At 61.5% G+C, this 25,224-nt stretch overlaps 1 protein-coding gene across 1 annotated transcript in view; it reads right to left on the bottom strand.

The window, feature by feature from the left end:
- Window positions 1-25,224, bottom strand: part of SND1 (staphylococcal nuclease and tudor domain containing 1) — a 98,651-nt gene that overhangs the window by 24,637 nt on the left and 48,790 nt on the right. Inside the window, exons 11-12 of the mRNA XM_074828151.1 lie at window positions 20,527-20,616; window positions 7,532-7,632 (exon numbers count right to left, since the gene is read on the bottom strand). Of these exons, the coding sequence (XP_074684252.1) occupies window positions 7,532-7,632; window positions 20,527-20,616 (191 nt within the window). The remainder of the gene's footprint in view (window positions 1-7,531; window positions 7,633-20,526; window positions 20,617-25,224) is intronic.

A 25,224-nucleotide genomic window follows, 5' to 3' on the forward strand; every position in this document is an offset into this window, starting at 1 on the left:
TAGGCACAAAATCCAAGTTTTCATCATTTCCAGCTGTCAAAGGGCAGCAAGAATCAAAATCGCGGGATACGGGGATGAATGGGGGGATCACTAAAAATCTGCTGTTAAACCACCTCTGCCACCAGGGCGCTGGGTGAGCCGGCCGTGGATCGCAGCTTCGTTAGGAAATAAATCCTAATTTTGGAGCAGGTTGGCCGAGGCTCCGACCGGGGAGAGCTGGGGGGACCGGCAGAGGCACCGGAATCTGCCCCTTCATCCACCCCTCCTCCTCCTCGCCAGAGCAGATGGGAGCGTATCAGGGTGATGCCGGTGGGACTTTATTTGGGAATTTGGCTAAACGATGCAAAGATGAGGTTTTTAAGCAGCGTTATGTAAACCTGAGGGATTTCTAACCAAATCCACCGTCCCAAAGCCAACGGGCCGGGACAGCCGGGTGTGAGGAACTGAAAGACAAAAGTTCATGGACAGGAAAAGCCTCAAGGCCAAGTTGTGACCTTTGCAGTCGGTCTAAGGAATGGCTGATCTGGTTTAAGGAATTATCTGGTTTAAGGAATGAAATATCTCGTTTAGGGAATGAACAATCTGGTTTAAGGAAGGGCTGATCTGGTTTAAGGAATGGCTGATCTGGTTTAAGGAAGGGCTGATCCAGTTTAAGGAAGGGCTGATCTGATTTAAGGAATGGCTGATCTGGTTTAAGGAAGGGCTGATCTGGTTTAAGGAATGGCTGATCTGGTTTAAGGAAGGGCCGATCTGGTTTAAGGAAGAGCTGATCTGGTTTAAGGAATGGCCGATCTGGTTTAAGGAAGGGCTGATCCGGTTTAAGGAAGCGCTGATCTGGTTTAAGGAAGGGCTGATCGGGTTTAAGGAAGGGCTGAGCTGGTTTAAGGAATGGCTGATCTGGTTTAAGGAAGGGCTAATCCGGTTTAAGGAATGGCCGATCTGGTTTAAGGAAGGGCTGATCCGGTTTAAGGAAGGGCTGATCTGGTTTAAGGAAGGGCTGATCTGGTTTAAGGAAGGGCTGAGCTGCGAGCGAGGCGCAGGGCGGATCGAAGGGCGCGCGGCTCCGCTCCCTCGCACTCAGCAGCCAAATTCTCCAGAGAAGCCTCGAAGGGGGGAGACGGACACGGAGTAAAACCAACTGCTCGGGGTAAGGCCCACGCTTTAGTTTACGACTAGAGCCCCCAAGAGGAGCGAAAAGCTGGACAGGAGAGTTAAACACCCGGCACCAGATGGGGCTCATGGGGGAGAATTGCCCGAGAAACAAAACCTGAGGAAAAGGTAAAGGGGGGGGAGATGGCGACCACCGACTGACTGGACAAAAGGGTTCGTGCTGCCCATCCCCCGGCCACGCCCAGAACCCGCCTCCACCTTTTCCTCGTCCCTCATGGACACCCGCCTCTCCTGGTCTAATATGCAAATCAGCCCATGACGAACTTAAAAAGGCCACAGAGAACGTCGCTGGGGTGCACCCACCACCCAAGATTACGGGACCTGAGACCGCGCTGGAGCCCGGGCTGGGGATCACGATTCTTTCACTCTCCTTCTCTCCTTTCTTTTCCTTTTTTGTCTTTCCATTCTTTCCTTTCTCACAGATTTATCAATAAGACACCCCGTCGCTTATGGTCCTTTCCCACATTTAAGTTGTTTCTACCCCAAGTAAAACATTTTAACCGGCTGGTTGGTGTCGTTTCACCTTAATTTAACCCGAGGGGATCACAGAACCTTTAGGACTCTCTGGGCTCCCAGTCTGGGCCCTAACGGCCCCCCACGGCCCTTCAGCCCCACCCACCGCGGCTGCGCTTTGGTGCTGAGCACAACGTCCTTCGGCCCCACAGTGCAACCGGGAGAACCAGCTCCGGTCCCAGTTCCCCCCATCCCAGCACCGGTGCCTGACTTCAGGGACCCCCGGCGTGACCAGGAACAACCCCCCCCACCGTTGTCCCCCGCAGCATCCAGCCGCCTCCTGCACCCCCCTGCCTGCAGGAACGACCGCACCGGTGAAAAATCTCCTCCCCGGGACCTGCACCGAAGGCAGGGGGTTGGCGGCGGCAGCAGCACGCGGTTGCACTGTTGAAGGGTGCGAGTGTCTTAATCCCAAATCCCTGAGGTCGCAGCCACCCTGCTCCCTGCCCAGCCAGGTCCCTGCCAGCACCCTGCCAGCACCCTGCCAGCTCCAGGGCAGGCACCGAGCTCTGCCAGCCCTCAGCCAGCCACCGGCAGCCTCGCAAAAGCAAATTGCCGGGGCCGGGGCTGGCGGCAGACATCTCCTCCCCGGAGGAGGGAGCAGCTTGCGAAGCAGCAGCAAAAATCTGGGCCTTTTCCAGAGGCTCGGGCTGTAAAAAAACCGACAGAGCTCCTGGGCGTGAGCCCAGCTTTACCCTGGCACCGCGGCCCACGCAGGCAGCTCCGCGGTGAACAGCGAAGTGCCGACAGAGCCGCGCCGGGGTTGCAGCTCCGGGCAGCCAGGTTGGGGTTTGTGGTGGAGGGGAGAGCGTGTGGCACGGGTTTGGGCTGGCAGCTCGCCCCGGGGATGGCCTGGAGCTGGCAGCGTGGCACTGGAGTCACTCAGCACCGGCGAGTCCTCCCGCTGAGCCCTCTGCTCTGCACCGGTCAGGATCATCACTGGGTTTTCGGGTGAGGAGGGAGACGTGGGGAGGTACAGCAGCCCAGTGCTTGCCTTCAGGACCGCGACCATCCTGCCTCCATCCTGCCTCTCCTGCAGCAGGGACCCATCCTGCACCCTGGGAGCTCATCCTGCACCCTGCAGCAGGGACCCATCCTGCACCCTGGGAGCCCATCCTGCACCCTGCAGCAGGGGCCAATCCTGCACCCAGAACCCACCCTGCATCCTGCATCGAGGACACATCCTGCACCCTGCAGCGGGCATCTGTCCCCGGGCACCCTCACATGAGCAGCTCCCTGCCTGCCTCTGCCAGCACCAAGACCTCCCACCCGTGTCTGGGGGCCCTGCGTGGCCACGACGCTGCAGAGCCTCCAAGCACCGGCCCGGCAGAGCCGCTGGAGCAGCCGGAGCCACCGGAGCCCCTCGCCCAGCAGTGGTGTGGGGCAGGACCAGCCCACGCCGCTCGCCACGGGGAGCAGTGCCACAGATTGCAGAGAGAAATCCCCAAACCCACCCTCCTGTGCTTTGACCCCAACTCTGAGCAGCTTCCTCAGATGTTCCAACGTCCTTCCTGGAAAGGGGAGTGAAAAAGTGTCCCCTCACCACCCTCCCTGGGACACGGGGGAGGCTGGAGGCTGTGCCAGGATCCCAGCATCGCCAAGCACCCCGGCCATGAAATTCTGAGCTGTTAACAAGCCCAGCCACAAAATCCTGATCCACCAACACCCCCAGTCACAAAATCCCGATCCATGCCAGCATCCCAGCATCACCAACACCCCAGCCATGAAATTGTGAGCCGTGCTGGCATCCCAGCATCACCAACAACCCCAGCCATGAAATCCTGATCCACCAACACCCCCAGTCACAAAATCCCAATCCATGCCAGCATCCCAGCATCACCGACACCCCAGCCATGAAATTGTGAGCCGTGCCAGGATCCCAGCATCTCCAACCATTCCAGCCACAAATTCCTGATCCACCAACCACCCTAGTCATGGAATCCTTGATCCACTAACAACCCCAGTCAGAAAATCCTGATCCATCCACCACCCCAGCCACAAAATCCTGATCCGTGCCAGCATCCCAGCATCTCCAACCACCCCAGCCACAAAATCCTGATTCACCAACCACCCCAGCCACAAAATCCTCATCCGTGCCAGGATCCCAGCATCACCAACCACACCACCCACAAAATCCTGAGCTGCTAACAACCCCAGCCACAAAATCCTGACCCACCAACCACCCCAGCCACAAAATCCCGATCCATGCCAGCATCCCAGTGTCACCAACAACCCCAGTCACGAAGTCCTGATCCACCAACCACCCCAGTCAGAAAATCCTGAGCCACTAACAACCCCAGCCACAAAATCCCGATCCATGCCAGCATCCCAGCATCACCGACACCCCCAGCCACGAAATCCTGATCCGTGCCAGCATCCCAGCGTCACCAACCACCCCAGCCACCAAGTCCTGATCGGTGCCACATCCCAGCATCGCTAACACCCCCAGCCACGAGATCCTGCTGCTTGAGTGCAACACCTCCCCCGCCCGGGCTGCAAATCCTGGGAGAACCCCAATTTTTTTTCCACGTTTAAGAGCTTTTTAAGGCTCAGAAATCCCAGCGCTGCCCGCGGGGGCTGATCCTGGCACTCGCCCGGGTGCTGGGTGCGACAAGAGCACGGCGCCGGGTGCGCCGCAGCCGCACCGATCCCCCTCCCGCTGCCGGAAGGAGGCCAAGGAATCGGGGAGCAGAAATAACGGTTTAAAGATGAAATTTCCTGCCCGTAAATTAAATATCACGCTCCAGCCCCGCTCCCCGCTCCTCTCCCCACAGCCCCTGCACGGGGGGGGAGGGGGGCACAACCGCAGCCCCCGCACTTCAAATAAAAATATCCGGGGCAAGGAGCCGGAGCGGCGGCACAGGGGGAAGATGCATCCCCCAGTTAAGCCCAGATTAAAGAATGGGAATATGAAAACACAGATGAAAAGCTCTTTGCTGTGGAAAAAAAAATCTTATTAGGCCGTGAAATACAGTTTTTGCCACTTAAAGAACGGCAGAGTGAAAAATGGCTCTTTGCAAGCTGTGCCCCCCGCCCCCCTCCGCCCCAAATAATTTTTTTCCCCCTGAAAATCCAAAATGGAAGTTTTTGAGTGGTGTTTTCACCCACCAAAACCTTTCGCTGTGCCCAAACCAGCCCCCCATGAGCCCCCATTTACAGTCTCAGGGGTGGGTTGGGGATGTCTCCTTCCCGCATCCCAACGTGCTTCCCGGGATGGGGCTCGGCTCCTGGCGGCCTTCTGGGGTGCCCCAGGAATCCCTGGGTGCCCTGGGATGCTGTGGGGTGGGATTGGATGGGAATGGGGATTGGGATGGGATGGGATGGGATGGGATGGGATGGGATGGGATGGGATGGGGATGCGGTGGGATGAGAATGGGGTTGGGGATGGGATGGGGTGGGATGAGGAATGGGATGGGATGGGATGGGATGTTATGGGATACTCTGGGATGCTGATAGATGTCATGGGATGGAATGGGATGGGATGGGATGCCACAGGATACTATAGGATGCTGGGGAATACCGTGGGATGCTGTGAGATGTGATGGGATGTTATGGGATGCCACAGGATACTGTGGATGCTGCAGGATACTGCTGGATGTCATGGGATGCTGTGGGATGGGACGGGATACTGCTAGATGCCGTGGGATGTTATGGGATGATGCTGGATGTCATGGGATGCTGTGGACACTGTGGGATGCTGCGGGATGCTGTGGGATGTCATGGGGTGCTGCGGGATGTCGTGGGAGGCTGCGGGATGCTGTGGGATGTCACAGGCTTCCCAAAGAGCAAAGGCTGGTGTGAACCCCGAGCCCTCACGTGCACCCACAGCCATTGGTCACAGCAGACCTGCCCCGTCCTCCCTGGGACCCTCCCAGCAGCGCCCGTGGTGGGATGAGCCGTCACCACAAGCCGGGCCTGGCACAGGAGATGCCCACGGGGCTCCTGACGTGCCGGTCAGCCATGGCCCCGCTGCCCCATCTGCCGTGTCAGCACAGTGTGGCTCTGGGAGCCGAGCACGGACCTCTCTGATTTTATTTGTGCTCAGCAGGGAAAAGCCAGCCGGGAGCGGCCGCGCCGGCAGCGCTGGTAAACGCCGACCAGGCGCTGGCAGAGCGGGCACGGGGCAGGGCCCTGCCACGCAGCTGCGCTGGTGTTCCCCAGCTGGGGATCAAACTGGAAAACCCCGTGGAGCCCGAAGGTGGGGGCAGGCGGCACTGCCAGCTCAGAGCCTCGCTGCGCAGGACACCGAGTCAGGCAGGGGTACAGGCAGGGATACGGGCAGGTGAGGATGGGTTTGTGCTCCTCGAGCTCACGGTGCTTTGAGCCGGGAGCTGGGGCTGCCTGCACGCCGGGCAGAGGCCCAGAGCCGCGTCGCTCCACTGCCCGGCGAGCCGTCGGCGTGCTCGGCCTGCCAAGCAGGCTCAGCCCAGCCCAGATGCCAGGCAGACAAGCCAGGCTTTCTTCCCCGCTCTGTCCCCGGCACAGCATGGACGGCACAGACCCGGCTCTGTTAAGCCCAACGCCTTTGCTGGGGCCATGGCACTCAAAGCACCCCAGGGCCGGGAGCGAGCGGGCTGCCCCCCAGCTCCCAGCGCTCGCTCCAGCGCTGCCTGATTACGGCGATGAAAGTCAACGCAAGCCCTGGCCCAGCAAATTCGCATCAGGTTTCCTCCCGACGCGACTCGGGAGCTTATTTGGAAGCAATTTGCAGCTGGAGATGCTAAAAGCAGGCGGCGGTGCTCGGCGGGATGTTCCTGGGATGGGAACTCCTGCCCCTCCACCGCACCGCGGCACAAGTGCTCCCGGGGTTGGCAGTGCCGCAGCCGCCGGCTCAGGGAGAGGCCGACGGGTTTTACACCTCACGCTCCCCTCCTTGGGCATCACCAAGATCTCACCATCTGACAAACAGCCCCAAAAACGCAAAACCCACCCCCAAAAACCCAGTGAGAGACGCTCAGCTGGAGAATCAGCTCCCTGGGGATGCAGTTAAAGCCCCACGGAATAAGGTGGGTGGGTTTGAGGCCGGTGCAGGCAGCGCGGGGCTGCTCCGCCCGGCTCCACCGCATCTCACCCAGAAATACCCTTTATGCTGCGGTTTCATCCTGGGAGCAGCAGCTTGGCGCAAGCCGGCAGCGAGCATGGAGCAGTCCCAGCCCCAGCCCGGGCAGGGCTGGACCTTCTGTGCCACTGAAGTGGAAATTAAACCCACTGGTGAGATAAGAATCATTAAGGTCCTTAATTAGACCGGAGTGGGGTTACAGGGAGGTTTTCGGCACGGAGCCACGTCTCCCTGTGCAGCGCGACGCTCCACGGCTTTCCCAGACCTTGGATTAAGGGGAAGGAAAGCGCAGCGCTGCAGCACTTTTTGGTGGCTTTCCAAAATAGCTGCTACGGGGTGGGGGGGGGTGGGGGGAATTAAAAAAAAGGCAAGGAAATGGTTTATGACGAATCATCCCTATGTAGCTCGGGGAGCCACTGCCATCCGGGACCTCTCCGTAGGGCACGGGGGAGAAAAGGCACCAAAACTGGGGACTCGGGGGCTGCTCCTACAGTGCTGCACCGTGTCACGGGGCGAGATGTCCCTTGGGAAAGGACAGACGGACCTCCCGGGGACATACAGCAGCGAGAGATGGTTCCTCCAAAGCAACCCCACTCCTCCTCGAGGTGGCCAGCTCATGGGGTGGCAGTGGGGGGGGGAGTGTTCCTCCAGCTTGGCACCCCCAAACTGCTGGAGACAGGGTGGCAAAGCGCAGGGCGTGGAGGGGTGCGGGGTCCCTGTGCGAGGACAAGCCCCACTCCGTCCTCAGTGTCCCCAGAGCCCCGCGGGGTTCCCCGGGGCCGCACTTACATTCCTCCGATGGAGACGGTGGCACACGTGCGCTCGGAGAAGGCGGGCACGGTCTCGGTGGCACTGCTGGCCGGTCGGATGTAGTCCACCGTCACGTTCACCTAGGCAAGACAGACGGGCAATGGGGTCAGAGCTGTCCAGCCCAGGAGCTCCCCGCAACCCCTCATCCTCCCCTTGCCCCAAATCCCCGCTGTTAGCCGGCCCCTCCGCTCCCCACCCCTGCCCCGGTGAAGTTTTCCAGCCGGCTGCTGGCACCGACGGTGCTGCCAGAGAAACATCGCACTGGGCATGTTGAACCAGGAGTTTTTTGTAGCAGACAAGATGCCACCCCGGGCTCCTGCCAGGCACGTCGGGGAGCAACCAGCGTGCCGGAGAGCCGCAGCGGGGATGCCGAGGGTGCAGCCAGCCCCGGTGCCTCCTGCTTTACGTGTAATTGCATTTTGGGCTCTGGCAGGAGAGCTCGCCCGGAGCTGCAGGTAGAGGGAAGCGCAGCTCCCTGCTAAGCCGGAGCTGTCAGCTGGCATCAGTGTCGCCGGCACCGCGCCGAGGCCAGTTTGTAAAACGTTTTGGCAAGGCAAAGGAGCAGCCCTGGGTGCCCCAGAAACCCGGCCGTGCACCCAGTGCCGAGCTGCGGCGTCCCCCATGCCACCGCCAGCCGCTCGCATTGTATCACATCACATCGCCTGGCCAACGCACAGGGGACCAGCACCGTGGCACTCGTGTGCCTTGGGGGGGACAAATTCTGCTGGGTAACTGCATCACCCGCTGCGCCGGGGCGCAGGACGAGCTGGTGGGTGTAGAGATGCTCACGGGTGAGATCGTGGCGCAGGTTCCCAGCACGGCGGCCTGTGGGCATCACCCCCTCAGCAGCTCTTGGCCATCACCACCCCCCCAACAGCTCTTGGACATCATCATCCCCCCAACAGTTCTTGGCCATCATCATGCCCAAAACAGCTCTTGGCCATCATCATCCCCCCAGCAGCTCTTGACCATCATCACATCCAAAACAGCTCTTGGCCATCATCATGCCCAAAACAGCTCTTGGCCATCATCATCCCCCCAACAGCTCTTGGCCATCATCATCAACAGTTCTTGGCCACCATCACACCCCCAACAGCTCTTGGCCATCATCATCCCCCCAGCAGCTCTTGGCCACCATCACGCCCAAAACAGCTCTTGGCCATCATCATGCCCCCAGCAGCTGTTGGCCATCATCACCCCCCAACAGCTCTTGGCCATCATCACCTCCCCAACAGCTCTTGGCTGTCATCAGCCCCCCAACAGCTCTTGGCCATCGTCACCCCCCCCAACAGCTCTTGGCCATCATGACCCCCCTGGCAGCTCCTGGGGATCACGTCCCAGCACCCACTACAACCCATCAGCATTTCCATCCTGCACTGGGCCTTTGCGGTCCAGCTGGACCCCCGAACCGGAGCAGGGAGCCAATGCTGCCACACCCACCCCCCCACAGCCATCTCGTCCCCGTGGGCTCGGTGACCATCCCAGCCAAGGCCACGGGAGGTTCAGGCCAACCCAGCAAGGGCTTTGTCCGAGCAGGTGTAGGACAGGAGGGCTGGAAACGCCATCGGCGTCCCCCTGGCAGCACCGGCACTCGCCTGCACAGCGACATGGAGCTGCAAATCCCGGCCATGGCCATGCAATAAAGAGCAGGGAAAAAGAAACTGGAGTTTAACTCAATCCCACAGCTGCCAGCGCCATTTCTAGGCAAATCCAACCCAATCCCACCACCTCACTTCTCCAGAAAAGCACCTTCCTCACCGGTTTCCCAGCACATCAGCAGAGGAGACTGAGCCTGCCCTGGGCTGGGGGACATGGGGGAGACACAGGGCTCCCTGGGGAAGTGCTGGTGCTGCCTCCCCCCCCCCACCCCCCCACCCCCCCCGTGGGGTTGTTTTTAGGCACTATGGGGTTTTTTGAGGCGTGTCACCGCACGGCACCGTGCCCACCCCGTGTCGCCGCTCTCAGCGCTGGCAGCTTGCGTCAAGCAGGCAGGCATCCAGCTCGGCCTGCGAGGGAGCATCCCTGAACCCCTTCGAATTGCCAGCTCTTCCCAAATTCACCTTCTAAATGAGCTGAAAAATGCAAAAAAGGTAGGATTGCCTGACAAACCCCCGCTGTCAAATCAAGGTTTGCGGCAGCAAAAGAGGGGGCTCTGGCAGGAAAGAGCCAATTACCGGGAGCGGTTAAAGCAATTCCTCCCAGCGAAACTATTGTCATAACAACTGCAGGGGAAAAAAAGACGAGGATTACTCCGAGAGGCAGGTTAGGAAATTGGAAGCTACTACAGATCTTTTTAAATGTCATCCGGCTCAACAGCGAGGCCCGGCTCGCTTGGGAAACATCTCGCTTGGAATTCGGCGAAGGGGCCGGCGAAAGGCCAGCGAGGAGCCACCACGCCGCGCAGCTCGGGCTCAGATCCCGCGTCCTCACGGGCAGGGAGAGGCGAGGAGGGATGGGGCTGGGCGCCGCAGCTCGGCCTGCAGCGGGGAAGCACCGTGTGGGGCTGCAAAGTCTTGCTGCGCGTTGCGCGGCGCCGCATCGTGTTGCGTTGCATGGCCAAGCGTTGCCCTTGCATTCCTTCACGAATTGTTGTGTTGCGTTTCTCTGCGTTGCGAAGCGTTGCGCTGCGGAGCGTTGTGTGGCGTTGTGTTGCAATGCAAAGTCTTGCTTTGCGTTGCGATGCCCTGCACTGCGTTGCATCACGTTGCGCTGCGCTGCAAAGTGTTGCGTGGTGTCGCATCGCGAAGCGTTGTGTTGTGTTGCGTGTTGTGTTGAGTTGCAAAGCCGTGCTTTGTGTTGCACTGCACTGCAACGCGTTGCATCGTGTCGTGTTGCATTGCAAAAGTTGTGTTTCTTGGTGTCGCAAAATGTTGCGTTGCCTTGCAAAGTGCTGTTCTGTGTTGCATTGCAAAGCGTCGCGCTGCGTTGCCAAGTGGTGCCCTTGCGTTCCTTCACAAATTGCTGTGTTGCGTTTCTTTGCGTTGCAAAATGTGGTGTTGATTTGCGGAGTGTTGTGTTGCGTTGCAGCGTCTTGCTTTGTGCTACACTGCCCTGCACTGTCCCGTTTTGGGCACCTCCTGCACCCCCAGCCCTGGATCAGGCACCTCCTGCACCCCTAGTCCCAGTTCCGGCACCTCCTGCACGCCCAGCCCCATCTTGGACACTCCCTGCACCCCCAGACCCAGCTCAGGCACCTCCTGCACTCCCAGTCCCATCTTGGGCACCCCCTGCACCCCCAGTCCCGTCTTGGGCACCTCCTGCACCCCCTGTCCCATCTTGGGCACCCTGTGCACCCCCAGCCCCAGTTCAGGCACCTCCTGCACCCCAAGTCCCGTTTTGGGCACCTCCTGCACCCCCAGCCCTGTCTCAGACACCTCCCACACCCCCCACAGCCATACCCCCAAGCTTGGGGAGCTGCTTGTGCCAGCCCAGCCCCCCCTGACCACTTCCAGCCATGGCAGACCCGGACCCCTGGCCCAGACACACCAGGGGACACCGCGAGCAGCAGCACCCAGGTCTGGGGCTCTGCTCCAGGCCCCCGCAGCCACCCCGCTCTCAGAGCCACCCTGTGCCCGTGCCACCCGCAGGGCCCCTGAGGCGCAGGGGAAGCACCCCGGCTCTGTCCGACACCCCGCACGCACACAGCGACCGTCACTGCCACCCCGCTCAGTATTTCACGGCGGGTAGAAAAACCAAAAAAACCCACTTCCCCGGGCACAGAGAGCGACATGTTGGGCCAGGAGGGCAAGGGGGGTGGGATATGGGGTGACTGGTTGACCACGCAGGGTCCCCGCCTGGCTCCCCCCATCCCTCCTGCACCCACGGGACCCGCAGCGGGTTCCTGCTGCCTCGGCCGGTGTCAGGCGTCTCTGGGCACATTTCCAAGGTCAGCTGCAGTCAGCGCGAATTAAATCACCGGGCCGGCTCTCCCTGGAGGAGCTCCAGCCCGGAGAAGAACGGCGCTACAGAAATCTGCACGCCTTTGTGCAGCCTTCAATGTCACACCCCCCCCCCCCTCCTCCTCCTCCTCCTCCGGCTCCCCCGCCACCAGCCGGGGCTGCACCGGCCCTGCCAGCCCCTGCCTGTGCTCGCCCGGCACCATGGGATCAAGGGAAAGGGTGGCCGAGCCACTGGCCCTGTCCTCGGCCCCACGGCCTGGTGGCTCGACATCGGCTTCTTGCAGCCCCTGGAGGAGGAGAAGGAAGAGGAGGAGGAGGAGGAGGAGGAGGAGGAGGAACAGTGCCCAGAGTGCCAAGCACGTGGTGACTGGTACATGGTCCCCAGCGTGTAGTCAGTGCCACGCGGTCCTCAAGCTGTGGCCCCTGTCACACTGTCCCCAGCATCATGATCCAACAATGGGGTCCCCAGCATTTGGCCCCTGCCCCCTTGTCCCCAACATTGTGGTCCCAAGCAAATGGTCTCCAAGATGGGGCCCCCAGGATGTGGCCCCTGCCACACTGTCCCCAATAATGTGGTCACTGCCACATGGTCCCCAGCATCACAGTCTCGACAATGGGGTCCCCAGCACGTGGTCTCCAAGATGTGGTCCCCAGCATGTGGCCCCTGCCACACTGTGCCCAGCATCGTGGTCCCAATGATGTGGTCCCCAGCGTTTGGCCCCTGACACATTGTCCCCAACACTGTAGTCCCAAACACATGGTCCCCAGGACGTGGTCTCCAGGATGTGGTACCCAGCATGTGGCCCCTGCCACGTTGTCCCCAATAATGTGGTCACTGCCACATGCTCCCTAGGACGTGGTCCCCAGCACGTGGCCCCTGTCACACTGTCCCCAGCATCATGGTCCAAACGATGTGGTCCCCGGCACGTGGTCCCCAGTGTTTGGCCTCTGCCACGTTGTCCCCAGCATCATGGTCCCAACGATGTGGTCCCCAGCACATGGTCTCCAGGATGTGGCCCCCAGCATGTGGCCCCTGTCACATTGCCCCCAGTATCGTGGTCCCAACAATGTGGTCTCCAGGATGTGGCCCCTGCCACACTGTCCCCAGCATCATGGTCCCCAGGACATGGTCTCCAGGATGTGGTCCCCAGCGTTTGGCCCCTGCCATGTTGTCCCCAACATTGTGGTCAGTGCCACATGGTCCCCAGCATATGGTCCCCAGCATGTGGCCCCTGTCACACTGTCCCCAACAATGTGGTCACTGCCACATGATCCCCAGAACATGATCACCAGGACGTGGCCCCTGCCACACTGTCCCCAGCATCGTGGTCCCAACAATGGGGTCCCCAGCACACAGTCCCCGGCTCGCTGGCCATGCTGGCGCTCACAGGCAGGTTTTTGGGAGCACCCCCCCAGCCTCGGAGGCAGTAGGGGGGTGCCCAGCTCCCCTTCACGGCCCTGACACGTGGCACGAGCTCACAGGGGAGGTAAAAATAGTCCCTGCGAGTTTGTGCCAGAGGAGCGGGGAGACCCGCAGGCGTTTCAGGTAATTATAGCTCAGCAAGTGTGGTCTGCCACCCACCCCTGCCACAGGCACCCACCCTGCTGCGCCCTGTGTCCCCATGGCAGGGAACGGTCCCCTCCAAGCCCCCCAGGCCAGGCTGGAGCAAGGGGAGCAGGGAGGAGGGGGATGTCACCGGCACGGCACAGCACAGCACCCACCCCTGCCCTCTCCAAAAGGTGGGTGCTGCCCACCTCCCCTGCGAGGGCAGAGAGCACCTCCGGGTCCTGCAGACCCCGGGCAGGATGGGGTGTGCACCCCCAGCTTGGGAAGGACACCCATGGGTTCAGGCAGATGCCCCGCCGGGGGATGCTCCGCCGTGGCCGCACCGTAACACGCCATCGCTCCCCGCCCCAGCAAGGGAGCTGGGGCAGCCCCCCAACTCTAATTTTTCCCTATTTTATTTCTCCTCTCCCCTCCCCAGGGACAAAACCAGGCACAGCAGGGACGTGGCTGATGCCACCCATGAACTAAACCTCCGTTTGCACCCTGACCTCCTCCAACCTCGGGGGGGCCCAGCCACGGCTGCGCCGCGATCCCCAGGCTGTGCTCGGTGATGCTGAAGCGGCCGGAGCTGCCAGCCCAAGGCTTGCCCCAGCCCTCCCAGGGCCCAACCGGCCCAAACGCTTCCTCCGGGCCTTGGCACGACACTAAATAGGTGCCACGTGGTGGCCACTAGTCACAAGAGCGGTGCTAGGAATCCCGGCAGGGTGAGGGGGTGCAGGAGGCACCGCAGGGGCAGCGGAGGGGAAGATCCAGCGTCACATTTTCCCTCCCCTGCCCCGCCACACGAAAGGGGCTTTGCTGGGAGTGGTAAGCAAGAGCCAGCTGGGTCTGCCGAGCCCTACACTAGCCCATCCCTCTCCTGCCATCGTGGTCCCTCTGAGGAAGGCAAGCAAAGAGCCCGGGACGTGGCACAGGGGATGCTCCAAGCCACCGGGCTCGCCCCCGTCGAGCCTCGACCACCGCCGAAAGCGGAGCCTGCACCCCCCACCAGCCCCCCTGGGTTGCAGCTGCCGGTGGGCGAGCCCAGCCCAGCTAAGCCAAGCCCAGCCAAGCCAAGCCAAGCCGAGCAGAGCCACACCGAGCCCAGCCAGCAGCCCCAGGCTAGGCCTGACCTTGCTGGAACCTCGACTAATCAAGGCTGCAGCAATGGAAACGCCCAGCAGAGCCATTTGAGGAAGCGGGGGAAGGAGGAAAATAGATGCACGGGGAGGAAACGGCCCCAAATTTCTGGTCGTTACACCCGGAACAACCACAGCCGCTCTCTGCACCCGTCCCTGCCTCAGGGAGCCGCCTCAGCCCGCTGCAGCGCCCGGAGCACAGCGTGCCGGCAGATTTCTCCCCTCCTGCTCGCCGGCGTCGGCAGCGCCGTTTATTCCAAGTGGAATACAGTCGGGAGAAGCTCCCTCCCAGCTTCGGCACTGAGGAGCAGCCAGCTCTCCAGAAGGGTTTTCGACAGCAAAATCCTCCCCAATTTCACGTGCCGGAATGACGCAGCGCGTTCCCTCTGGAGCCTCGCCGGCACCGGCACGCTCCTTGGCACGCTTGGCTGCGGTGTGGGCAGTGGCAACCCCCCACCCCAGTGCTGGTGGCCACCCCTCACCACGCACCGTCCCCATCCCGCCCCGGCCGTAGCATTCTGCAGAAAGTGGGACTTTCAAAAAAAAAAAAAACCCTGATCGCCGCTGCGCGAGGCGAGCAGGCGCCGCTGTGCCGCCGGCTCTCCCTGACTTCTCAGACCGCCAGTAACACACAGCAAAAATTGCCAGGCAGTGCAAAAACCTGCAAAAGTCTGCAAAAATCTGCCAAAGTCTGCAAAAGTCTTCTCTCCTCCGGGAGAGAGGGATGGCGTTGCAGGGGGAAATGTTTTCCCTGGTTAAATTTTGGTTTTCCCAGGCCTGATCGCTGGTCCGCTGGCGGCGCCAGCACCGGGAACGTTTCTTCGGGTCACCCCAAAAGGAGGATCCCAGGGAGCATCCCAGGGCCTCTGAGGGCACCGACCCACCAGACACAAGCGGATGCAGCGGAAAACTGCAGGGACCCCCCCAGCTGCTGCTTTCCAGGGACGCGGGCGGGGGCCTCAGATTTGTACTTGGCTCTTGCAGATGGCTGCGAGGTTTTTATCAGTTCGCTGTCAGCCTTCCCTTTGATGAGCATCCCTCCCTGAGCTGCATCGCTAACAAATCCCCCGGGGCATTAAAAATAAGTCGAAGCTTTGCAGATAAATCGGTGCAGGTGTGGGGATGGAGGGTGAGGGCAGGCCACCCCCGCCCGCCCGGGAAGCGGGGCAAGACGAGGCACCGGCTGCGGTTCGGACGCGCTCCTCGGCATCGGCCTCGCTCAGCCTGCCCGTCTCTGATTATCAACCTCCCTGTCGATCCGGGGATGATCGCACCCCCCCTGCCAATCCAGGGCCTGGTCATGGCACACGCCGGGGACACTGCGCACCGCCACGTCCCCCCGTGCCGGCCTGGAGCCACGGGAGCTGTGGCAGGAGCAGGGGGGCTCGTCCCCGCGGTGCCGGGCCTTGGGGATCAGGCCCGGGGCTGGCAGAACGGGTGAAATTATCCTCGGGGTCAGAGGCGTAAAATAAAGTATCAGGAACACGTCGCGGCTTTGGGGGTTCACCCTGGCCCCACACAAAGCTCCGGTTGATGGGGTGCAGGGAGGTGAGAAATGGGCCCCCCCATTGCTGCCCGCTGCAGGGCAGGTAACGGGGCTCCCCCGCACCTCTCGGCATCCCCAGGGACCTTCCCAGGTCCCCCCCCAAATTCACAGCTGCCGGCACTGAGCCCCATGGCCGTAGGGGAGCAGCTTGTTGGGCACCCCGGGGTGCTGGGAGACCCCAGGGGGAGGCACCCACCGCCCCCCTCTGCTGCAGAGCTGCCCTTAACGAAAGGACCGAATCCCTTCCACTCACAGGGGCTATTTTTCCCTGAGTTATTCCCCGCCATCTCCCTCCACCCGAACGATTAATCCCCCAGCTAATTAGAGGAAAGGGCCAAGAGCACCCATTTAGACTCGATTCAATTGCCTGAACGATGGCATAATTAACAAAAGCTGCTTAACGGCGGCGGCGGGTGCGTGCCCAGCGCGGAAATCGATGGGCAGCGTCTCCGCCGCGGGGGAGGGACCATCCTCGCCCTGACACGCACCAGAAATTATTCCACTGCAGGAGATAAATCCATAGCGGGGCATGGGAGGCCGGCGGGCGCAGCCGGTTCATCCTGTGCCACCGGGCAGATTCCACGGCACCGGGTCACACCCGGGAGGGGGCAGCTCCCTCGCCGGAGCCGCGGCAGCTCTTGCACCGGGCACGTGCCGCGGCGTGAGCTGGCAGGAGAGTCAAGAAAAACAAATCCCGTCTGTTAAAGAGGAAAAGCGACGCGCCGTAAAAATCCCAGCTTTGGAAATTTCACGTTGCTTTGATGAAAGGGCGAGAGAGAGACAAAATAAATGATGCGCCGGGTAGCGCCGGGGCCCTGGAAATTCAGAGGTGGTTCCCCACAGCCCGGCACCGCGTGGCCCCAAAACGAAGGGGTGGCTGCAGCCATGGAGATGTTTCTTCCTCCTCCCTCCGGTGTTTCCTCCGGAGGGAGCGGGGACAGAGGGAAGGATTTCTGGAAGGAATTGCAGTGGTTTATTTGCACTGCAGGGGCGCAGGGGAAGCAGGCTGCGGCACGGGGCAGAGCCGTGTCGGGGTTGGGGTTGCGGGGGGACGCGGTGTTCCAGCCCCCAGGATGGGTTTCAGGCTCTCCCGGTCCTGAGCTGGGGTTGGGGGGGGGAGCAGCCAGAGCTGGGAAGCCCTTGGGGGGCTGGCAGGACAGATGGACGGGCAGTGGGACGGGCAGCGGGGAGACTGGCAGAGCCAGGAGGGCTGGCTGCTCGCCCATGCTGCCAAACCTCAGCCCTCGGGGCTGCTGCCTCCCTGCCTGCCTACCTGCCTGCCCACCTGCCTCCCTGCCTCCCTGCCTGCCTGCCCCCCTGTCATCCTGCCTGCCCGCCTCCCTGCCTGCCCACCTCCCTCCCTGCCTCCCTGCCTGCCTCCCCGAGCCGCGGCTGCCCTCAGACACCCACAGACACCCACAAAAGCAGCCGTGGCCCATCCCACTGCCCACCCAGAGCCGGGCCCGGGCCCGGTACCACACACCAGTGCCACCAGAGCAACGTCCCAGAGAGCAGGAGCGGGATGTACTGGGAAAGCAAGACACAGCAGCAAGATTTCTTAGTTTCCAACTAATTTCCAATTAATTTCCTCTGCCTGGAGCTGGTAGGGGTGGGAGAGGAGAGGGGATCATGAGATCTCACGGCATCCCAGCGTGCCAAGATGGTGCTTTTGAGGTGCCTGACCCAAACACGGCCCCCGCTGCCTTCACAGCGCTCCTGCCTGCACCAGCTGGCACACTGCCTGCACCGGCCGGCACGCTGCCTGCGGCACAGCCAGAGCACACGCACCGGGAGGTGTCAGGACGAGGACAGGAGGGCAGCTGAGGACAAACTGCAGCCAGAGGACATTTGTCCTTGCTGGGGAAATGCGTCTCTCCATGCTGGGAGCGGAGCAGCCGGCGCTGGGCAGGGGATGGGCAAGGAATGGGCAGGGGATGGGCAGGGGCTGCCCTCCTGTGGCACCGGGCACAGGCAGGCGATGAGCAAGGTCACCGCTGTGCCAGGGCAGCACCCATGAGGAGGGTCCCCAGGGTGCTGCGAGAGCACCCATGAGGCAAGGTCACTGCTGTGCCAAGACAGCACCCACAAGGAGGGTCCCCAGGGTGCTGGGACAGCACCCACAGGGCAAGGTCACCGCTGTGCCAGAACAAGACCCATGAGGAGGGTCCCAAGGGTGCCAGGACAGCACCCATGAGATGAGCCCTACTCCCCTTCCCGGCAGGCAGCCCGGGGTGCAGGCAGCCCGGGGTGCAGGCAGTCCAGGGTGCAGGCAGCAGGCACGGCACGGCCGAGCCTGGCAGATACGTGGTGTTTGCAGCTGAAGAGGCGGCTGCTGAAGCACCGACAACGAGCCCGAAAACTCATCGTGGCCTAATTATTCCTCATATTTAATTCCTTGGTCTCGAAGGGGCTGCCGGGGCGCTGCCAGGGCTGATCCCTCCTGGGGCTGATCCCTCCCGGGGCTGATCTCTCCCGGGGCTCATCGTACCGGCTCTTCCTGGGAAGGGGCAGGAGCCAGCTCCGAGTCTGGCAGTGGAGCCCTGGCCCTGGGGACAGGCTGGGGGTGCACAGGGCAGAGCAATGGGGGAGCACCCCCCTCCACGGCAGCACCCGCTCGGCACCCAGCGCCCATCCTGGAGGAGAAGGGCCCAGAGGGTGCTCGGTGCAGGGTGGGGGCAGCTCGAGGGAGCACCCCAGCCCGTGGGGACCCGCAGCCGGGGGTGCCAGGAGCCAGCGCGGGGCTGTTGGAGCTGCCCGAGGGCCCCCGAGATCCCCGAGATCCTCATCTCCGGAGATCAGTCGACCCCGGGGCTCTGTGGGAAGGAACACCCTCCGGAGACTGGCAGGGCTCCCCGGAACAGGCAGGGCTTCCTGGGGCAGGCAGGGCCCCCCAGAACGGGCAGAGCCCCCTGGAACAGGAAGGGGTTCCTAGAATGGGCAGGGCCCCCCAGAACGGGCAGGGCTTCCTGGAGCAGGCAGGTCTCCCCAGAACGGGCAGGCAGGGCTCTGCAGAATGGGCAGGCAGGGCTCTGCAGAGCAGTCAGGGCTCCCCCAGGACAGGCAGGGCTCCCCAGAATGGGCAGGCAGGGCTCCCCAGAACGGGCCGGCAGGGCTCCCCAGGGCACCCCTGCGAACCCGCGCGGTGCTGGAGCCGTGCCGCCGCCGCGGGCAGCGCTGCGCATCGGTGCCAGCCCACCCTGTTTGATCTCCTGCAAGCAGAAAGCTCTCGGAAGTCGCCAGCTCCCCGCCGGGGGGGGGCTTTAAAAGTATATTAAAAAAAGGGGGTGGGAAAAGAGGGATTTTGCGGCAAAGATTGATGCTGCCGGCGAGCCGCGAGAAGGCAAGGGCGAGCCACCCCGCACAAGGCTGTCATTTCAAATCAGAATGCGCCGCCAACCTCAGGGGACTGTTCTGATCATTAACGGGAAGGATTTTTTTCATCGCTTTCCTCAATCAAATTAATCTGAAGTGAAAAACGTGGAGCTGACAAAGGAAATATTTATAAAGCAAACGAGGCAACATCAAAGGCAAGCGGGCGCCTGGCTCCCCAAGGCTACCGAAGCAGCGAAGGCAGGAGCCCGGTGTGCGCCGCAGCGGCTCGCTGCAAGGTTATGTGGAGCTTAAAAACTGGAGCCAAACGGCTTTTTTGCTTCTATTTCTGGGGGTCACCGGCTCCCCAGCACTCCCTTTGGGCGCAGGGGCCGGCGGCAGCTGGCTGCTGTCCCGCTTCCCTGCCTGCTCCTGCCTGTCCCTCCGGACGGGCCGATCCTGCTGCTCACCCTCCCGTCACGGCAGCCGGGAGGAAGGCAGGACCCTCATCCTCCTCCCTGGCCGTGGTCACGGGGACACGGGGGATGCAGAGAGCAGCCACCGGCCTCGGGGATGGCTGGGGACCGGTGCTGCCCGGCACGGGGACGGCTCTGCCGGCACCTCGGGGGACGCAGGACCGGTGCAGGCAGCACCGAGGGCTCTGGCACACCCAGCCGCGGTGGCGACGCGGTGACGTTGCCCTCGGGTCCCACCCAAGGGTGAATGCCAACAGGTTTGGGGAGAAAAAGGCTGGTTTTCGAGCCATGGCAGGGTGGGAGATGGCAAAGGGACGGCGGCTGGAGGAAAAGCGGCGCCGGTAATCGCCGGGGTGGCCGGTAGCGCTCCGAGCGGGGCCCTGCCGAGGTGCAGCCCGGCACGGGGCCGGGACCCTGCCGGGAGCGCCAGGTTTCCATCGCAGAGCCCTGAGCTCCTTCACAAGTCCCAGCAACGCCCTCGCAGGCGTTTTTGACTACGAGAAGTGACAGATTTCCCATCAGAAAAGCCTCGCAAGCTGCGATTTTTTTTTCTTTTTTCTTTTTTTTTTTTTTTAATATATAAACAGGGCTCTGAAATGGAAAGATGCAATTAGGCATGGAAATAGTCCTCAATGAGCAGCAGCAAGCAGCCTCACTATGAAGGAAATTGATTTTATTTGACCATTTTATGAGCATTTGAAAATTGCATCCTGAGCATGTGCTTCAGTAGTTAAGTGCACATTATATTCTTCATTCCCCTGAATTGCTCTAAACCAGCCTAGAAAAATACGCCAGGGACACAAAGGGAAATAGAAAGCGGCGAGGGACACAGAATTCCTGGGAAATGGGGGCAGCCGAAAGTGAGACCGCAGCCCCTCGGAGGGGTCAGCTCCAAGGGTGCTCCAGCTTTGGGCGCACCCCCCAAGCCCCCACAGAGAGCCCCCGGGTCCCTCCTGAAGGACTCACGCAGCACCACCAGCACGGGGGCAGTGCCGGCTCCCCCCGGCCCCTCGCTAGCGCCCGCCTGTCACTCGGACCTCGCCCCCGGCCCCTCCGTACCTTCTTCCCGATGAGCTTCTTGCGCAGGAACTCCCGGGCCTCGAACATGTAGGGAATGTCATAGAGCGGCCTCAGCTTCCTGTTCTTGTCCTGCAGCAGGGGGTAAAGAGGGGGGCACAGGTCAGGGGAGCCCCACAAAACCACCCTGTGATGAGCATCCCTGCAGGGAGGCAGCCCCGAGCACCCCCCTGCCTGCTCCTGCACCCCAGGGCAGGCTCCCCGAGCATCACCGCAGCCCCCGGCTCTGCCAAAACTCCGGGGGGGGGGGGGCCCTGGCCGACACGAGCATCCCCCCTCGAGGATGTGCCAGCGGTCACCTTGCGGTGCGGGGCTGAGCATCTCCAAGTTTACATGGCAGCAATATAAGGCGAGGGATGGAGGGGAGTTTGGCGGGGGGATGGCCAGGGTCCCCCCAAATGAGCCAACCACCCCCACCGAGCACAGGCAGCTCAGCACCAGAGCCCGCGCGCAGGGGGGGAAGGTCTCACCTCCCCAAAGTACCACACTCAGCACCCCCTTCCTGCACCCACCGCCTGCCCATGCCCGCGGGAGGTGAAAATAAGGCTCCTACAGCCTCTGCTCATGCAGGTTCCGGCACAAAAGTTGCTTGTTAGAGCCCAGCGAGAAGATAATATAGAACGTACAAAATACAGGAGTTGGGTGCTGCTTGCCCTCTGCCCCTCGGAGCCCCCAGCGGGTGTAAGGAACTGAAGGAAGAAACGCCTCAAACATTCATCGGCACAGAAAAGCTCAAGGACAAGCTTCGGCCTTGGGATTAGTCTAAGGAATGTCCCCCAAGGGAGCGGGGGTGTCAGGGCTGCACCCCGCACGCCCTTGCAGTTGTATTGACAAACTCCTTGGAAAAACCTCAGAGGGGGAGAGATGGACTAAACCAGGTTGTTTCTCCTCAAACACAAGTCCCGCTAAGCCCGAGACTTTGGGCTCCATTGTGTGAGCCAGACACCATGCTTGCCTCGCTAATGACTTGCTAATGACTAATGGGCCTTCGCCACTGAAGTGGTAACAAGAAGTGAGAAGAGGTGATGGCTGGGCTGAGGCCAACTGGAGGAGTTTCACTGAGGCCAAATGCCGGGTGCTGCCCTTGGGCCACAACAACCCCCAGCAGCGCTACAGGCTTGGGGAGGAGTGGCTGGAGAGCTGCCAGTCAGAGAGGGACCTGGGGGGATTGATTGATAATGAGCCAGCAGTGTGCCCAGGTGGCCAATGAGGCCAATGGCATCCTGGCTTGTATCAGCACTAGCGTGGCCAGCAGGGACAGGGAAGGGATCTCACCCCTGTACTCGGCACTGGTGAGGCCGCCCCTCGATGAGTGGGTTCAGTTTTGGGCCCCTCACTCCAAAAAGGCCATTGAATGACTCGAGCGTGTCCAGAGAAGGGCAACGGAGCTGGTGCAGGGTCTGGAGCACAGGTGTGATGGGGAGCGGCTGAGGGAACTGGGGGGGTTTAGTGTGGAGAAGAGGGGGCTGAGGGGAGACCTCCTGGCCCTCTGCAACTGCCTGAAAGGAGGGTGCAGAGAGGGGGGATGAGTCTCTTGAGCCAAGGAACCAGCGGCAGGCCAAGAGGGAATGGCCTCAAGCTGCGCCAGGGCAGGGTCAGACTGGCTCTTAGGAAGGATTTCTTTGCAGAAGGGGTTGTTGGGCGTTGGAATGGGCTGCCCAGGGCAGGGGGGGAGTCCCCATCCCTGGAGGGGTTGAAGAGTCGGGTTGACCCAGCGCTGAGGGATCTGGTGGAGTTGGGAACGGTCAGGGTGAGGTTCATGGTTGGACTGGAGGAGCTTCAAGGGCTTTTCCAACCCAGATGATTCTGGGATTCTGTGATTCATTTCTGGGATGACTGATAAGATCTCTGGGAACAGAGGAAAAAACAAAGCTGGGCAACGAACGACCCTTGACTCAACTGGAACCCCTGCTCCACCTTTTTCCTCATCTCTCATGGAAATGAATTTGTGGAATACCTGCCTCTCCTCGTCTAGTATGCTAATCAGCCGATAAGATGAACTTAAAAAGGCAACAGAAACTTTGCTGTGTGTGCACCCACCATCGAAGCTAAATCTGTGTGCACCCACTACCTAGGAGTACAGGACCTGAGACAATCCTGGATCCAGAAGTGGTGATCTGGATTTCTTTGACTCTCTTTCTCTCCTTTCTTTTTCTTTCCTTTCCTTTCTTTTGTTTCTTACAGATTTATAAAAGACCACATCACTTACTATCCTTTTTCAAGTTTAAATTGTTTTCTACTGCAAGTAAAACATTTTAACCGGTCGTTTGGTGTCGTTTCACCTTAATTTAACCCGAGGGGATCACAGAACTGTTGCGATTCTCTGGGCTTCCAGTCTGGGTCCTGACAGCGGGTCCAGGCAGGGCTGCAGGCAGGGGTCCAGGCAGAGCTCCCTCCTGCCCGGCCACCGTCCCCAAGAGCGGCCAAAGCAGGCGCCTTGCAAAACTATGGGGCAGGTGGGCAGCAGCGTTTCTGGTCGCCCTCCCCGTGGCTTTGGGGACAACCACCCCTGGCCCAGAGATGGTGTCTTCAGAGCCACCACCCCCAAGGGGCTTGTCCCCCACAAATCGTGCTGCCACCAGCTCTGGACGTGGCACGCGGTGTGATGGCGCAACAGACCTGGCTTTGAAAGCGATGCCAAGGGGCTGCTGCTGCCCGGCACTGCTCCCCCAGGGAGGAACACGGCTTTCCCCAGCAGATCCCGCGCCCTTGCCGGCGCTGTGCTGGACTTTGGGCACTCTGTGGTTGGCCACACCAGCACCATTATGGTTACGGCACCTTCGGGCTCTGCCAGCATGCAAGGGGAGGAAGGAGGGCAAAGCCAAGCCAAGCCAAGCCAAGTCAACCCAAGTCAACCCAACCCAACTCAACCCAAGCCAACTCAACTCAACACAACCCAACTCAACACAACCCAACTCATCTCAACCCAACCCAGCCCAACTCAACCCAGGGAGCTCCCCAGTCCACGCCGGTGGAGGATGGCCCTCAGCACATCTCTCTCTTCACCGGTGTGGTGCCGTGGGGAATGGCCCCCTGCACACCTTGCTGAGCTGGGGAGGGGAGGAATACACCAAAAAGAGGGAGATAGGGCAAAAGCTGCAGGAAATGAAGGAGAGGAATCAGATGGGAGAGGGAGCGAGCGGACAAAGACACGCCGGCACTCGCGCTCCATGTTCTTCCATAATGAATGAGGCTTTGACAGAGTTTATTGTCCCCGACACCATTCCCAGGCTGCTCCTTGGAACCATTCCCTCCTCCACCCGCACCCCGGCGATGGGAACGGGCTGGAGCCTGCGAGGGCATCCCCACAAGAGATCCCCCAAGGTGCCGCACCCAGTGCCAAACCCATCCCCGAGGGAGTCTCCTGCTGCCTGCGGTGGCTGCAAAGCCCTTTGCAGGCAGAGTGAGGGCAGATCCCAAGCCTGGCATGGTCCAGGACCCGCAGAGATGAGATTCCTTCTGGAAAGGAGCTGGGGATCAACCCGATACCGCTCGTGGCACAGAAAAGCTTCCTGGCACCTAATGAGATGGGCTTGACGAGGCTGGCACGGAGCTGTGGCAGGCAGCATGGGATGTGGTGCCAGCTAGCCGGCCCTGAAGCCAGTTTTCCGGCAAGGAGAGAGCTTCCTCCTCGCCCCATGGGGACGGCACGGCTGGCAGGTGGCCAGAGGGAAGCCCCGGCACGGGCGGTCGCCCTCGGGAGGGTGATACTGTTGTAGCAAAGCCAGCGCTGCCGCTGTCCCCGTCTCAGCCCCGCGGTCAGGCCGGCTCCCTGACTGCGCCCCGGCTTGCTGCAGGACGATTCAAGCCGCTCCCCTCCCCAGAGAAGCGCGCGGGGACGGAGGCATCTCCGTTATTTAGCTGGTGCCAGAAAAATTCCCGGCCCCGTGCCAGGGCTGGAGTTGAGCAGCGTGATAAATCCTGCGGAGCCAAGAGCGGGGTCCGAGCTGCCGAGGGGGGCTTCCCGCTCCTCCTGGGCCATCCCCCTGTGAACCGGGGCGGGGGGTGTCCCCCCACGGGGCATCCCGCCAGCAGCACGTCCCCGTCCCCTTGTGGCACGGCTGTGGCCGCGCGGAGCCGGAGGAGCAGGGATGACTAACTCCTCATTTCACAGTCCGGTGCTGCGATGCGGCACCGTACAACCACGGCCGTCGCTTCGCTGAACAATCACCGCACCGAGACGGAGAATTAAGCCAAAGGGGTTGAGAGACAGGGCAGGCTCAGCCTTCCCACGTGGATACTCCCTGCCTCGCCATCTCCCATACCCCTGCCTGCACCCCGAAACACAGACCAGGCTCTGCTCCAGCCCCTCTGTGCTACCCACCGGCCTCCCCCTCCGCCCCTTCCCACCCGTGGCCGAGCCATGGGGAGTGCATCGCCAGCCTCCCCATCCTGCTCCCCGGAGAGCCCCCAAAACCCAGCAGAGTCCCCCCAGTACACGCTCACACTCAAACTTTCCCTGCAGCCCAACCCGGGATCGCAGCTCCCCAGTCCCATCCAAGCAGCTCCACGACACAAAGACGCTCGCTTGGGGTCACGCAGCGGGCTGCTGCCTGCACTCAGCCGCCTGCTCTGCCTGCCAGAGCATCCCCCGGCCCCGAGTCCTCGGGGTGGCTCCCACCCCTGGAGCCCGCTGGGCTTTTCTCCGCTCCATGGTGGGATCCGATGGGACCCAGGGGA

The sequence above is a fragment of the Strix aluco genome, chromosome 5, assembly GCF_031877795.1.
Source record: "Strix aluco isolate bStrAlu1 chromosome 5, bStrAlu1.hap1, whole genome shotgun sequence".
In the NCBI taxonomy this organism is placed as follows: domain Eukaryota; kingdom Metazoa; phylum Chordata; class Aves; order Strigiformes; family Strigidae; genus Strix; species Strix aluco.